We start from the raw sequence: 17,046 nt of genomic DNA, 5'->3' as shown, positions 1-17,046 counted from the left end.
AAGAAACAATTAAGTATAAAAACTATTATCATTATACTCACTTCCACTGATTTCATTGATTGGAGGTCTTTTGTATAGTTAAGAAGGAAGAAAATCTCTCCAAAGTCTCTCTATTTTTAAGTAATTACAAATCAGCCATTCTAAGTAAACAAGAGTCAGCTAAAGATATCTTATTATCATGATTATCCTACACACCACTATCTTTCATTTTTTCCCACAGGTCCACAGTGATTCAGGACATAGATAAAATGTCCAAGAAAATTTTACTCGGTCATTTATAGTATTTTAAAGACATGACCTAATTATCTCCAATTTAAAAAGTGAGTGGTAAAAATAGAACTAAAAGGGACTGGTTCAAAGAAAAACTTTAAGGTGAAAATTTATATATAAATTTACTCAGCTGTGATATTAAACACAATAGTACTCAATGTATATTTATGAAGTAAATTAATACATATATGTAATTATTTAGGATCATTTTTTCTTTAGAAAAAAAAAACAAAAACACAAAAACTTGTTAATGGGCCTCCCTGGTGGCGCAAGGGGTTGAACGCAGCACTGTGAAGCAGTCCACAGCCTCTGCAGCACAAGTTCAATCCCCAGGCCAGCCAGGGAGCAACCCGCATGGTGCAGCAGACCTCTCCTGTCTCGCCTGCTGCTTCCATCAGCAGTGTATTTCAGTCAGTCTGCCTGTTCTGTTCCCCGCTCTGTCTCTGGTGAATCCTCTTACCCCCTGCACCTCTAGCCTATACCCCAGTTCTTATATACATAAATAATCTTTAAAAAAAAAACTTGTTAATAAAAACTCTGGGGCCTTCCTGGTGGCACAAGGGGTTAAGTCTCAGTGCTACCAAGCTTTCTTTCTCAATACCATTACTCTTTTCTTTCTCACTACCAGCCAGGGCAGCACGAGTTCCAATCCCAGCCAGGGAGCTAACCACGTGGCACAGCAGGCCTCTCCTGTCTCACCCGCTGCTCCCCTCAGTAGTGTATTTCAGTTAATCTGCCTGTTTCTGCTCCCCACTCTATCTCTGGTGATTCCTCTCACCCCTCCCCCTCTGGCCTACACCCCAGTTCTTGTATGCATAAATAAAAATAAATCTTTTTTTTTTTAAATGGGCCATTTCCTGAAGCTTGATCTGGAATATCTTCAGACTTTGAAAAGTGAAAGATTTTAAAGCTTCATCACGCTAAAATTCAGCACATGCTTTACTGTCCAACGTTAGCAAATTCGCAGACACTTTTTCACAAGTCCTAGAACACTTGGAGAGTAGAGAAGACAGGCTTTAACATGAAATGGAACTGCCACTGTGCTACAGCAAAGATGTGCCAAGTCTATACACAGACTGCATTCCTCATCTCAGCTCACGAACTAAAAATATTCTATGTTGGGCACACTACTATTTACCAATGTTAAAAACTAATTTCCTTCTTATTTGATAACATGGCCAAAATCCACCACAGTTTGCCTTTAGATATATTAGACACACACAGACACACACACACGATCAGTAATATGAATAGGCTTAAAAATACAAGGTTTCATGGAGTATACAAGATTTCATAAACAGAATTGTTCTACCTAACGGAAGGAATAATGTACACACTTTAAGGATACAAAACTGTTGGAGTTACATTAAAAATGTATTAATTCATTGCGTAAACCTTTACTTAGTGTTCCCACACAGAAATAAGATGATAAAAATATTAAGATACCATTTCTTTCCTCAGGATATATATAACACTAGGTGATGAGGCTTTAATTTTATGGCTAATAAGTATGATAAGGGACATGGGCTTGGAATTTTCTGGCTTTATCCTATTAGGGATTCCCTCAGTTTCTTGAGCCTGCCATATTTATGGGTTTTTTTTTTTTTTTTTGGGCCAGTTTTGGAAAGTTTCTAGTGATAATTTCTTTAAAGAATTTCTCTGAACTTTGATCTTTCTCTTTTCTTTCTAGGACTCAGATGGCACAAAATTTTAGACCTTCTCATATTGCCACACAGATATCTAAGGCTTTGAGGAGCTTTTGTTGTTTCTCCCCCAACCATTCTTCTTTCTGTTGTTCAAACTGGAAACTTTTATTGATTAAATTTCAAATTCAATGACTCTTTTCTTTCTCATTACCATTCTGCTACTGAGTCAGTGAGCTTTTTAATTACAGTTACTGTACTTTTTGATTCTAAATTCTCCATATAAGACTCCTTATTATCTTCTGACTGAGACTTTCTATTTTTCCATTCCTTTCTATTGCATTTGCCCACAGTTGTTGGAGGATTCTTCTAACAACTTTTCTTTTAAAGATTGATTTATTTATGCATACAAAAACTGGGGTACAGGCCAGAGATGTTGGGGGGTGAGAGACTTCACCGAGACAGAATGGGGAACAGAACAGGCGGAGTGACTAAAATACATTACTTAGGGGAGCAGTGAGTGAGACAGGAGAGGTCTGCTGCACCATGTGTGTTATCTTCCTGGCTGGGGATCAAACTCGTGCTGCAGTGGCTGTGGATAGCTTCATAGTGCTGCAACTTAACTCCCTGCGCCACCAGGGAGGCCCTGTAACAGCTTCTTAAATATCTTTATGAGGTAATCCCAGCATCTATGTCATCTCAATATTGAGAACTGTTGATTATCACTGAATACCACTTCAGATTTTCCTTTTTTTTTAATATGCCAATTAGCTTTGAATCATATCCTAGACACTTTGACTATTATGTTATAGGACTCTGGTTTTCTTTATATTTATATCCTACAGAGAATGTTGATATGTTTGTATCAGGATACAAGATGCAAGTTCCCACATGCTGCCTGTGAACTGTGGTTCCAACAATAGTTTAGCTTCCAGACCCTTTGCAGGGCTGTGTGAATTTGACTTGTATATGTACCTTATAAGACCAGTCTGAGACTTGGGTGATGGTTTATGCAGCAGCTCAATTCTCAAAGTATATAGACAATTAAGACTCAGATTTACATATGTACTATTCAGGAATAAACCTGCAAGCATAAGCAACTTTAAGAGTTGCTTTCCCAAGCAACTAACACTTTGCAATCATCCTAGTAATTTGAGGTTTGCCTGGGGTTCCCATTCTCTTGTCATCCAGCCAGAAAGTTGAGGATTTATTTATTCCTACTTCCTGCAACTATGCCAAACCGCAGAAAGACAAAAAGAAAGAAAGAAGAAAGCCAAGGAAGATTTACCCATTTCTCTTGGGACTACAAATCCTCTAGTCAGAGAAGACAGTTCAACTCTCTACATTTTAGGTCTGTCCCCGTAAGTGTTCTGGCTACCACCATTAGCACTGCTACTGCTGCCAAGGGAATTCTTAGAGACTGGGGCAAGTGATAACATAGAAAAGAACAAGAAATAATTAGAGAAAAGAGGAGAGATTTCACATGTGAAGTTGCTGCACCTTGGTATATATGGTATATAGTTCAATTAAAGTAAGTTAATGCTTTTATGATATGGCCTTCTTATAACTCATTCTTTGTAGTTAGCCTGGGTGTTTCTTTGATACAATTTAAATGATAGATTGACTAAAGCAGATTGCCCTCTCTAAAGTGAGTGATCCTACTTCAACCACCTGAAGAAACTGAATAGAGCAAAAAGGCTGACCATCCCCTGAGAAAGAAAGAATTCTTCCTGCTTGCCTTTGGAAACATCACCTCTTCACCACTGGTCTTCAACATGAACTACATAATTCGCTCTCTTGGTTCTTAGGACTTCAGACTCACTACACTGGAACTACACTGTGGGCTCTCCTAACCCTGCAGATGCTACAAGTTAATCGCCACTATAGTCACATGAGCCAATTCCTTAAGTCAATCTGGCAGTGGGGAAGGAATGCACACGAGCATGAGAGGGCATGCTCTGGTACACAAACACACAGCCTGTTGGTTCTGTTTCTCTGAAGAATTCTAATACATCTACTCTAAATATCATACAGCACGTTCAAGACAGACACTTAAAATTTTTTTGAAAAGACACTACTCATAGACAATCTTTTTATTTTTTTCAAATTTCTCTTCAACATTACTCATAACCTAAGTAACAACTAAAAAAGAATGAACTGTAATTACAAAAAATTACTTGAAAGAGCTTATGAAAGTTGATAAAACCTATGGAAATAAGGCCTCCCTGGTGGTGCAAGGAGTTAAGTCTCACCCCCCCACACCTCAGGCCTACACCCCAGTTCTTGTATGCATGAATAAATAAAAAATAAATCTTAAAAAAAAAAACCAACCTATGGAAATACAGTGTTACTGACAGAGAATTTGTCACTGAAAAAAATATGTAGCATATAAGAGGGCGGAGCAACATGGCGGCGAGGAGACGCTGCGAGTAAGATCTCCCATTAAAAAAAGTTAATAGGGAGGAAAAGCGGCAGGTCCCAGTGAGAACTGGGACACGGAAGATAAACGGACGACTCCAGCAAACTACCCGAAGAAGAAAGTGGCCATAAAAGAGGACTAGAAGGGAGGAAAGCGCAGAACCCTGCTCTCCTCCCCCACCCACAGAGTCGGCACTCTCCGACCCGCAGAGAGGAGGAAAAAAACAAACTAAAACGACCAACAAGAACAAACGACGCAGCAAGCGGGACTGTGAGTGGAAAGGAACTATTGCAGCCACCACACCCCGTGAATGGGAGCTGCGGAGAACCCTGCAGGATTCGCCATGGAGGTGAGCTCCAGGCGCCATTAAACAGAGACCCCACCCCCCAGGAGGAGGCCAGGACCAGCACACAGCCCCGGGCCCGCCCGGTAAGCTTGCACGGAAAAGCAGTGCACTGGAAAAGCAAACGCGGATCGGGATCGCGCTGAAAAGCGGCGGGCTGGAAAAGCAAACGCGGATCGGGATCAGGATAGCGCGGAAAAGCAGCACGGCTGAAAAGCAAACGCGGATTGGGATCGCAGCTGCCCAGGTCCCCGCGCCTGCGACCTAGGCTTGCAGGGAGACGCGCGCGAAGACCCTCACTGAGGTGAAAGTCCCTCACTGAGAATCCAGGAACCAGGCACCCAGGCACGGGAGCTGGGTGCAAAAGACGCCATTCTGTGGACACTGAACTGGGCTACAGCACGCGTCCTGGACCTGAGGGCTTTGGAACTGAGATCCGGGGCACAAAATTCGGGGCGTGGGTTCTCCACGACGGTGGGGCACAAGGCAGACACAGCACCCCAAAGCCGTTGAGGTTTACCCTACCATTCCCGCTCTGTTTCCTGTCCCACGGGGTGAAAAAAAAAAAAAAAACACAGCTCCCCAAGGCTCTAGGAAAGATCTCTGGTGCCACCTAGCGACTTGAAACCAGCAGAGGCTCCTGGAGGAGCCAGTGGCCAGCTGGGAAGTTAGCCCACGCCGGGCCCCTGCCGACCAGTAGTCTGAGCCCACAGTGGGAGCGGGCCCCCAAAGCCGGGACAGACCAGGCGCGCAGAAGAGTGTGCCTGAGACTGGACACGCAGGGAGTGTGTCCCGCATCGCCATTTTAGAACAGGGACATTTCTTCAGTAAAGACTGCCTGCAGAAGGCTCCCTCAGGAGCCAGAGGTGAGCCGGGGAAGTTCACCCACACCAGAACACCTCTGGCCTGCAGTCCAAGCCCAGAGGGGGAGAGGGAACCCACCGCCAGGGCAGACCAGGAGCACAGGGGAGTGTGTCCCACATCGGCATTTTAGAACAGGGACCTTTCTTCAGTAAAGACTGCTTGAAACTGACAGATGGCTCCCGGAGGAGCCAGAGGGGAGCAGAGAAGCTCACCCAAGATGCCGCCCAGTCCCAGCAACACATTGTCCCAACGCATACGGCAAATTAGAAAACAGACAGTAGGGAGTAGAAGAACCACACGCAACATACCAACTCCTCAGGGAAGAAGCACACCACAAAAAGAAAACCAGCCCCCAGATTGCAACGACAGTAACTTGGAAGAACTTCTGAGCCTTCCAGAAAGAGAATTTAAAATTGCCATGATTAAAAAAAACACAGAACTCATAAAGGAAAACAATGATAAGGGAAAAATAATCAACGATCAGAAGAATGAAATTGAGTCCCTAAAGAGGGAAGTAAAAGAAATGCAGGAGATCAAAGAATTAATGGAAGAACTAAAGAATTCTGGGAAAAGCAATGAAAGCAGAATAGATGAAATGGAAGAACGAATAAGTTCTCTTGAAGACACAGAAATAAAAACAACCAAAACAGAAAAGGAAAGAGAAGTACGAAGGAAAAAGAACGAAGAAAGACTTTGGGAACTATCTGACACCATGAGGAAAGGAAATATAAGAGTTATAGGAATACCAGAAGGAGAGGAGAGAGATGTAGGAACAGAGAAAATATTCCAGGAGATAACTGAAGAGAACTTCCCAAATGTGAAGAAGGAGCTGAAAATTGATATACAAGAAGCAAGAAGAACACCAAACTTCCATGACGAAAGGAAAAATACAGCAAGACACATAATAGTGAAGCTCCCAAGAATCCAGGACAAGGAAAAAATAATGAAGCTGACAAGAGGGAAGAAACAAATAACATTCAAAGGAAAACCAATCAGGCTGACATCAGACTTCTCTGAAGAAACACTACGGGCAAGGAGAGAGTGGAAGGACATAGTCAACAGACTCCAAGAAAACAGATGTCAACCAAGAATACTCTATCCCGCAAAGCTTTCCTTCCTCTATGAAGAAAGAATAAGGACTTCCCAGACAAACAGAACCTATGGAACTTCATTACCAATAAACCCCCACTCCAAAAAATACTACAAGGAATCCTAAAGCCAGAACCTCAGAGGGACGAATAACAACGAAAGAAGGCAAGGAAAAAAAAAGATATTAATGGAATAAATAAAATCAAAGGAAAGACAAACACAATGGCAAATACAGATGCTAACATATCAATATTAACCCTAAATGTAAATGGACTAAACTCTTCAATAAAAAGACACAGAGTTGCAGGCTGGATTAAGAAACAAAACCCAACCTTTTGCTGTCTCCAGGAAACACATTTAGCTACAAAAGATAAAAATAGACTCAAAGTTAAAGGATGGAAAACAATCCTACAAGCAAATGGACCAAAAAAGAAAGCAGGAACAGCTATACTTATATCAGATAAAACAGATTTCAAACTCAAAAAAATAAAAAGGGATCCCAACGGTCACTACATTATGATCAAAGGGACAATACTTCAAGAAGAAATAACACTAATTAACATATACTCACCAAACGAAGGAGCACCAAAATATATCAGACAACTGTTGTCATCTCTGAAAACAGACATCAGAGAAAACAATACGTAGCGGGAGACTTCAACACACCACTATCAACAATGGATAGATCAACAAGACAAAAAAATAAGTAAAGAAACTAAAGCTCTAAATAAGGACCTAGAGCATTTGGGCTTAACAGACATCTATAGAACACTAAACCCCCAAAAAACGGAGTACACATTTTTCTCAAGCGCACACGGATCATTCTCCAGGATCGATCACATACTGGGGCACAAGACAAACATCAACAGATACACCAAGATTGAAATCATACCAACCATCTTTTCTGACCATGAAGGCATCAAGCTAGAAATAAACCATAAAAAGAAGGCAAGGAACTTTCCTACCTCATGGAGACTAAAAACCACACTACTGGAAGACCACTGGACTAATGAGGAGATCAAAGAGGAAATTAAAAATTCTTTGAATTGAATGACAAGGAGGACACCAATATCCTAAATGTATGGGACGCAGCAAAAGCAGTAATAAGAGGAAAATATATAGCAATAGAAGCTCACATCAAGAAACAAGAAAGAACTCAAAGAAACAACCTAATCTCGAAGCTCAAAGATCTAGAAAAAGAACAACAAAAAAACCCCAAAACCAGTAGAAGAAAAGAAATAATAAAAACCAAAGCAGAAATAAATGAAATTGAAACTAAAAAAACAATCCAAAAGATTAATGAAACCAAGAGCTGGTTCTTCGAAAAAAAACAATAAAATAGACAAACCCCTAGCCAGGCTCACAAAGGAAAAAAGGGTTTAGAAAGCACAAATAAACAGGATCAGAAATGAAAGAGGAGAAATCACAACAGACACAGCAGAAATAAAAAGAATAATCAGTAACTACTATGAAGAGTTGTATGGGAACAAGTTCAACAATCTAGAGGAGATGGACAAATTCCTACAACTCTACAATCACCCAAAGCTAGATAAAGAAGAAATAGAACACCTAAACAGACCAATTACAAGCAGCGAAATTGAAATGGTAATCAAAAACCTCCCCAAAAACAAAAGCCCAGGACCTGATGGATTTACAAACGAATTCTACCAAACATTCAGAGATGAATTGGTGCCTATCCTTCACAAACTCTTCCAACAAATTGAGAAGGAAGAGACAATACCAAACACGTTCTATGAAGCCAACATTACACTAATACCAAAACCAAATAAGGACAACACAAAAAAGGAAAACTACAGGCCAATCTCCCTAATGAACACTGATGCAAAAATCCTCAACAAAATTTTAGCTATCAGAATCCAACAATGTATCCATAAGATAATTCACCACGACCAAGTAGGATTCATTCCAGGGACACAAGGATGGTTTAACATCCGAAAATCAATCAACGTTATCCAACACATCAACAAAAAGAAATATAAAAACCATATGATAATATCAATAGATGCTGAGAAAGCTTTCGACAAAGTGCAACACCCATTCATGATAAAAGCCCTTGAAATTCTTGGGATACAAGGAACATACCTCAACATCATAAAGGCCATCTATGAGAAGCCAACAGCCAGTATCATTCTCAATGGTGAAAAGCTGAAAGCAATTCCATTAAGATCTGGAACAAGACAAGGATGCTCACTCTCACCACTGCTTTTCAATATAATACTGGAAGTCCTAGCCAGAGCAATAAGACAAGAGAAAGACATACAAGGAATCCAAATAGGAAAAGAAGAAGTCAAACTATCACTATTTGCAGATGACATGATAGTATACATAGAGAACCCCAAAAACTCCACAGAGAAACTAATTCAACTCATCAATCAGTTCAGTAAAGTGGCAGGATACAAAATCAACACAAAAGTCAGTAGCCTTCCTATACACAAACAATAAATCTGAAGAAGAAGAAATCAAAAAAACCATCCCTTTTATTATTGAACAAAAAAAATCAAATATTTGGGAATAAATCTAACAAAAGAGGTAAAGGACCTATACAAAGAAAACTATAAAACACTGTTAAAAGAAATAGAAGACACAAAGAAATGGAAAGACTTCCCCTGCTCATGGATTGGAAGAATAAACATTATTAAAATGGCCATCCTACCAAAAGCAATATACAGATTCAATGCTATTCCAATCAAAATTTCAATGTCATTCTTCAAAGAAATAGAACAATTATTGATGAAATTCATATGGAATCACAAAAAACCCCGAATTGCCAAAGCTCTCTTGAAAAAGAAAGAAGGGAATGGAGGCATCACACTCCCAGACTTCAAACTATACTACAAAGCCATAATCATCAAAACTGCATGATATCGGAACAAGAACAGACATACAGACCAATGGAATCGAATAGAAAATCCAGAAATAAACCCACAGATTTATGGTCAACTAATCTTTGACAAAGGAGCAAAAACTATGCATTGGAGCAAAGAAAGTTTGTTCAATAAATGGTGCTGGGAAAACTGGGTCGCTACATGCAAAAGAATGAAGCTTGACCACTACCTCACACCATACACAAAAATCAACTCAAAATGGATTAAAGAACTAGACATAAGACCTGAAACCATAAAATACATAGAAGGAAATATAGGCGAAACACTACGTGATTTGCACATCAAAGACATCTTTACAGACACATCACCCAAAGCAGTGATAGTGAAGGCAAAGATAAACAGCTGGGACTACATCAAATTAAAGAGCTTCTGCACAGCAAAAGAGACAATAACAAAAACAAAGAGAAACCCCACTGACTGGGAGAACATTTTTGCACCCAACACTAATGATAAAGGACTGATGACAAAAATCTGCAAAGAGCTGATGAGACTCAACAACAACAAAGAAAATAACCCAGTCAAAAAATGGGCAGAAGAGCTAAAAGGAAACTTCTCTGAAGAGGAAATGCAAATGGCCAACAGGCATACGAAAAAATGTTCAACATCACTTGTCATCAGGGAAATGCGAATCAAAACTACCATGAGATACCATCTTACACCAGTGAGAATGGCACATATTAAAAAAACTAGCAACAACTAATGTTGGCAAGGTTGTGGAGAAAAAGGAACTCTCCTGCACTGTTGGTGGGAGTGCAAACTGGTCCAACCACTATGGAGAGCTGTGTGGAGATTTCTGGACCTACTAAACATAGAGCTTCCATATGATCCAGCAATTCCACTCCTAGGTATTTACCCAAAGGACACAGAAACATCAATTCCAAAGAGCACCTGCACCCCTATGTTTATAGCAGCACTGTTTACAATAGCTAAGCTTTGGAAACAGCCCAAATGCCCCAAAATAGATGACTGGATCAAGAAGATGTGGTACATATATACCATGGAATATTACTCAGCATTCAAAAAAGATAAACACATGCAATTTGCAGCAACATGGATGGCACTGGAAGGGATCATGCTCAGTGAAATAAGCCAAAAAGAAAAAGAAAAATACCGGATGGTCTCACTCATAGCAGGAATCTAGAAAACTTAAATAAGGGACCAGGAAAATGAATAACTATAATAAAGTGAAAATCAAAATCAACAAAAAACTGAACCAGAGACACTTTTTGGGGGGTGGGGGGCGGGAGGGGAGGGATTGGGGTCAGAATGGGGGGTTTGCAATTGTATGGGGAATATAAAAATAAAATTTATTATAAAAAAAAATATATATATATAGCATAATGAGTAAGAAAAATAAACTATATAGTATAAAGGTTTCTTTTGTCTTACTTCCACAGGAAGAAATTAAATGATAATCAAAGGCTACAGAAAAATAAAAACTGTAAAAAAATTAAGTAATTTATAAATTACCTATAGAAAACAAATATAACAACTTACAAATGAGAAGAACAAATAGGAATTCACATTTACTAAAATGTAATTTACACCTCTATACATACAAATCACTAACCAAAACCAAATGTATATATCATACTCTATTTGACTTTTGGATAAATTGGCCTACAAGTGATTTCTGCTCTTATGAATGAGATACCAAGAAACTCTGATAGTTACTAATCCAGATGATTGTCCAAAGTTCTTGTGAATAAATCAAGTAAATAAATCAAGCTGTAGAATAATGTATATAACATTGCCACTTTTTTTTTAGGCTTAAGTACTTTATTTTTTTAAATTTTTTTTTTTTATTTATATTCCTCATACACTTGCAACCCCCTTATTTTGAACCCTACCCCTCCTTTCCCGCCCCCCAACCCTCATAGAGTGTCTCTGGTTCATAGTTGTTTGTCGATTTTGATATTTTCTTTCTTACAGTTATTCTTTTTCCTCGTCCCTTATTTAAGTTTTCTAGATTCCTGCAATGAATGAGATCATCCAGTATTTTTGTTTTTCTTTCTGGCTTATTTTGCTGAGCATCATATGATCCCTTCCAGCTCCATCCATGTTGCTGCAAATTGCATAACATTGCCACTTTTTGAACAAAACCACCAATCAACAAAATTTTATAATAAAACTAACATCCCTTCAATCCTCAAATGATATATTTGTAAAATCATGGAAGTCACTCACAAAACATGTTGAATCTCATTTGAGGGGATAGAAATGAGGAGAGATCAGTAATGTTTTTCTTTAGTCATGTTTGAACATTTTTTTACCTCTTGCAATGATCATGTTATAATTTTGCAATTGAAAAAAAATAAGAAAAATTTAAATTATTGGAAAAAATAGAATTAACACTAAAGCAGGACAAAGGTTAATTGGCCAGAAGCATACTCATTAAAAATTAAAATCTAGCTGAGAGTATAAATAAAAAAGCCCTTATTTAAGGGAAATCACCCCCCCAAAATTTGTAATGTTAATGTCCATTTACAAAAGCAAGCCATTGCTAATGTTTAGCAAGATGCTCCTGAATGCATCCTTATGCCAGCAAACAACTCAAACTAACTGAAACTCTTTCTTGGAGCACAAAACTATTCACTGAATTTCCTGCCAGGCAAAATGGGGAATAATGCATGCTTTACACTTTGAGTCGAAATTCCTTATTAAGTCTTTACTTAATTGTATGGAGTTGGGCAATAAATTCCCATGTGCTAAGAACATGTGTTCTATAATGTAGTCATCTATTTTCCCCAGGAAACAGCATTACATTTTCTCTGTGTCCCACAAGTTTAAAAGGAAAAATGGAGGCCGAGAGAAAAGGCTAAGTGCAGCACTATCCAAGACTGAGAAAGCTATAAAGGAAACTGTGACCATGATTTTGACAAAATATAATTTATTCTACATAATCATTATTGGAAAAATGTTGATTTATCAGTACATCTCCAACTATTCAAAGAATATTTAAAAACAAAAATTCCTAATTTTCTCATAATAAATCCCCATATTCCCTCTCATATAGTTAACATGTAAGTAAAATTTAACCTCCAATGTGATATTCTTTGAGTTTATCAGTGAGTTATTCAAGTAATAGAGCAGGTAAAAAATTCAAATCTCAACAAGTACTCACTTTTACAGTTTCTTCTGTGTTAAGTTTATTTCCTTTAACTAACAAAATTTGGAAAGGGTTGCTGTTTTCCCAAACATGCTGTAAAAGATGAAACAAATACAAGTATTTTAAGGAAAGACATGATGATTCTATGCAAGCAATGAAATCATCTTATCAGTTATCATAAGTTTTGGAAAAATGACAAAAACAGACCTCTGAACTAACAAACAAAAATTTAAAATTAAGCATCATAACTACTAGCACATAGTATTCATGGTAAAACATAGTTAACATTCCATTACTGCCAAGAGTGATCACTAAACACTATAAACAAATAATATTAAAAGCTCTGGATAAATTAAGAACTGTCCTTTTGAACTAACACAGATAACATTTTAATCATCAAGGAGTAGTTAAAAATACATTAAATGAGCAGCACTATTTACAATAGCTAAGCTTTGGAAACAGCCCAAATGCCCAAAAATAGATAACTGGATCAAGAAGATGTGGTACATATACACCATGGAATATTACTCAGCATTCAAAAAAGATAAACACATGCAATTTGCAGCAACATGGACGGCGTTGGAAGGGGTCATGCTCAGCGAAATAAGCCAAAAAGAAAAAGAAAAATACCGGATGGTCTCACTCATAGCAGGAATCTAGAAAACTTAAATAAGGGACCAGGAAAATAAATATAAGAAAGTGAAAATCAAAATCAACAAAAAACTATGAACCAGAGACACTTTTTGGGGGGTGGGGGATGGGGGGCGGGAGGGGAGGGATTTGGGTCAGAATGGGGAGTTTGCAATTGTATGGGGGAATATAAAAATAAAATTTATTATTTAAATTAAAAATAAATAAATAAAGGCCCATGACTTAGGGGCAGTGCTACCCAATAGAAAAATAAAGACAGTCAAAAAATAAATAAATAAATAAATAAAAATACATTAAATGTTCCAATGGACATAAACTTAAGATAGGCTTTCTATAAAAATACTGCCTTGGGGGAGAGGAGGTATGCACCTCTGGTTCATTTAAGATCTACAGGTTATTGGATTAAGGAGACAGGCAAATTATACCAAAATACTACCATAACAAAGCTATCCAACTTTCTATTAAAATGTCTCAAATTATTTACTTAAGTATTATATTTAGTTCTAATCTCAAAAATATTTTTTTTGAAAAATTAAAAAAAAATTTATTTGATGACCTTTATTTTACTCTATAAGAACACCCAAAACATAAATGAAATATTTACATTCACATATAATTTGAGTTAGGAAAATGAGCAGTAGTTAGAAAGGTGTTTTAATAAGTGGTGATAGGGCCTCCCCGGTGGCGCAGCGGTTGAGCGCTGGGTTGCGAAGCTGCTGCCGCGGCCTCTGCGGCGCCAGTTCGATCCCCGGCTGCTCCCCGGCCACCGGAGGAGGGTCCCACATGGCGCGCAGACCTCTCCTGCAGCCCGCTGCTCCCCTCAGCGGTGTACTTCGGTCCTTCTGCCTGCTCTGCTCCCCGCTCTGGCTAATTCTCTCACCCTCCCGCGCTTCTGACTGTGCCCAGTGCATGTGTAGACAAAACAAACAAACCAGCAAACAAATAAATAAAGCATGCCTCTATTAAAAAAAAAAAAAAAATTAAAAAAAAAATAAGTGGTGATAGCTCTTTGGCAAACATACTTGGTTTTCACAGAAAAAGAAATGAGTAAATAAAATGTATGTGGCAAAAGCATACAACTTAACAAAATCACATGACTTTTTGGGTCTACACATGAAACTTACAGATATAATTCGTGTTTTCTTTGGTGGTAAAGGAAGAGGAATGTTAGATGAATTTCGATTTATGGCAGCCTCGATGGCAATCATTTCCTGTTCATACATCTTCTTGATCTTGCAGCATTCCACAAGTGTGAAATGGGGCAAGGTCCTGTTCATTACACAGTTCCGTATATACTACAGTACCAAGAAAGAATAAAGATTGTCAAGGAAATATGTAAATAACTTCAGGAATAAAATTAAACTGAGCAACACTATACCAAATACACTGTGAAAGTGTATCTTAAATAACAACTTGATATCAAGAATGAAAAACTAAAATCACAACATAAAATAACTACCATTAACTAACTGAATACTTATATCCCTAAGAACTGAGCTAGACAATTCTTATATGTTAATCTTGAACTCTACAAGAAATATTATTCACTGTTTAACAGATCAAAGAAATTAAAATCAGAAGGATTAAATTAAAAATCTAGTATCTTTAAAACCTGGATTTGCTCTACCTTTTTGGCAACAAAGTTTCATTTTGAGCAATCAGAAAAGGTGAACATGTAGTACACTGGAGGCCATTTCTTAAGTACTGACCTAGATCTGGTATCTTTTCAGCACAGGACTCTAGGCAATCTCATTGTCTCCTCAGCAAAAACCTACTGGCCAGGGCCTTCCTGGTGGCGCAAGGGATTAAGTCGCAGCACTATGAAGCTATCCACAGCCACTGCAGCACCAGTTTGATGCCAGGCCAGGAAGTGACCCTCATGGCACAGCAGACCTCTCAAGTCTTACCCGCTGCTCCCCTCAGCAGTGTATTTCAGTAGATCCACCTATTCTGCTCCTCACTCTGCCTCTGGTGAATCCTCTTATCCCCCGCACCTCTGGCCTGCACCCCGACTCTTGTATGCATAAATAAATAAATCTTAAAAAACAAACAAACAAACAAACAAACACTAACTGGCCATGTCATCTTAGTTTGATGCTCCATAATACCAAAATGATTCTAGAGGCATATAAGTAAGGGTGGTTACTCATTTTATCAAAGATTCCTACAAACTGAATAGAAATCAATGTATTTGTCACAAAAATAAATTTCCTATATATAATGATTCAGTATGGTGCATGCAATTTAGAATCATTAAATATAAATTTTAAAATAAACATTTCCAAAATGACCTATAAGTAGGTATTGTGTGATATTATAATAGAAATGGTCATTCAAAAACTTTTCACTATGAAAGATACATCTTTCCATTTCCTTCCAATTCCTTTGCCTACATTGTGTCTTCTCTCTTATATGACCCTGTCCAAAAATATACACAAAACTTTATCTTTCCTTATAAAAAATTATAGTTTCTGACAAATAATATACCTTTCCCTTGTCTAGGTTAAAAAAAAAAAATGTTTAAAGAATCAGGAGGCTACTTACATTAAGGCAGAACATGAAGGGAAGAAGGCAGTACTTCTATCTGCCACTAAGCACTTTTCATTTTCCTCTTCCTTTTCATAGGTAAGAGTTCAAGTGCTTACTCTCAGAATGCCACAGCTCCCAAAAATTGTGCAGATATAACTGCTGGTATACCATCTATGTACTAACCTGTAAGAATTAAGGCTTGGGGCCTCCCTGGTGGTGCAATGAGTTAAGACGCAACCTATGAAGCTGTCCGCAGCCTCTGCAGCATGAGTTCAATTCCCCAGCTGGCCAGGGAGCAACCCACATGGCGCAGCAGACCTCTCCTGACCGCCTGCTGCTCCCCTCAGCAGTGTATTTCAGTCAGTCTGCCTGTTCTGTTCCCCACTGTGTTCTGGTGAATCCTCTCACCCCCTGCACCTGTGGCCTGTACCCCAGTTCTTATATGCATAAATAAATCTTAAAAAAAAAAATTAAAGCTACATCAGAAATATGAAAATAAAGATGTGAAATTCCTTTACCTGCTAATAAATCACAGAATTCTTATTCTCAAACAGGTATCACTTTATAATTTTGCCTGTATCCCTCTTGCTTACAACAGAACTAAAAACTAAATCACAAATAAGAGTGATTAAGTGCTTTTACAATTCCTGTTAACATTTACTTGTAACTTGACAACCTATTATTATTTATATAATAACCATTCTTTAGTTTCAAAATGCAATCCCAACAAAAATATCTTCAAGTTCCTTGACGGTAATTCCAGGATCCTGTTCTTTAAACAGTATGCCTTATGGGGGAAGAGGTGTTGCAAAATAATCTGAAGCACTTCAGTGTCTTGCATAAAGCATATACTCAAAGATGGCATGATTAAAAGAAAGTAACTATCTTAAAGATCAAGAAAGGCTATTGAGGATGGTTAGGTCTAATTATATAATTCCTACCATAAATGGTCATAACAAAAACCTGAAAGGGAGATTACACACACAAACACTAGATTGAAAGTGAAAAGTCCTCTAACTCACAATGAAAATTTATTATATTACTTTACCTAGTGAAGTGATAATGACAAATAGGTTTTTATACAATTTATATTGTGACCATTTAATCAAAATATTTTATATTTTACTTTTCTGGAATATTTATGTTTATATGATGGAATAGTAAGTAGTTATAACAAACTATAGTAAGAATTCATAATACTATAGGAAAATAACTAACTCTAA

The 17,046-nt window shown here is 38.0% G+C and overlaps 1 protein-coding gene across 2 annotated transcripts in view; it reads right to left on the bottom strand.

The window, feature by feature from the left end:
- PIK3CB (phosphatidylinositol-4,5-bisphosphate 3-kinase catalytic subunit beta) overlaps nt 1–17,046 on the bottom strand; it is a 152,057-nt gene that overhangs the window by 53,141 nt on the left and 81,870 nt on the right. For both annotated transcript variants that reach the window (XM_037525893.2, XM_037525894.2), the window contains 2 exons: nt 14,419–14,589; nt 12,659–12,736 (listed from right to left, as the gene is read on the bottom strand). In XM_037525893.2, the coding sequence (XP_037381790.1) occupies nt 12,659–12,736; nt 14,419–14,589 (249 nt within the window). The remainder of the gene's footprint in view (nt 1–12,658; nt 12,737–14,418; nt 14,590–17,046) is intronic.

Source organism: Talpa occidentalis, unplaced genomic scaffold, assembly GCF_014898055.3.
Source record: "Talpa occidentalis isolate TD23 unplaced genomic scaffold, MPIMG_talOcc4v2.1 talOcc4.4, whole genome shotgun sequence".
NCBI classification, from domain to species: Eukaryota; Metazoa; Chordata; class Mammalia; order Eulipotyphla; family Talpidae; genus Talpa; species Talpa occidentalis.
Note: the sequence above shows the minus strand (reverse complement) of the source record. Positions and strands in the feature narration are given on the sequence as shown.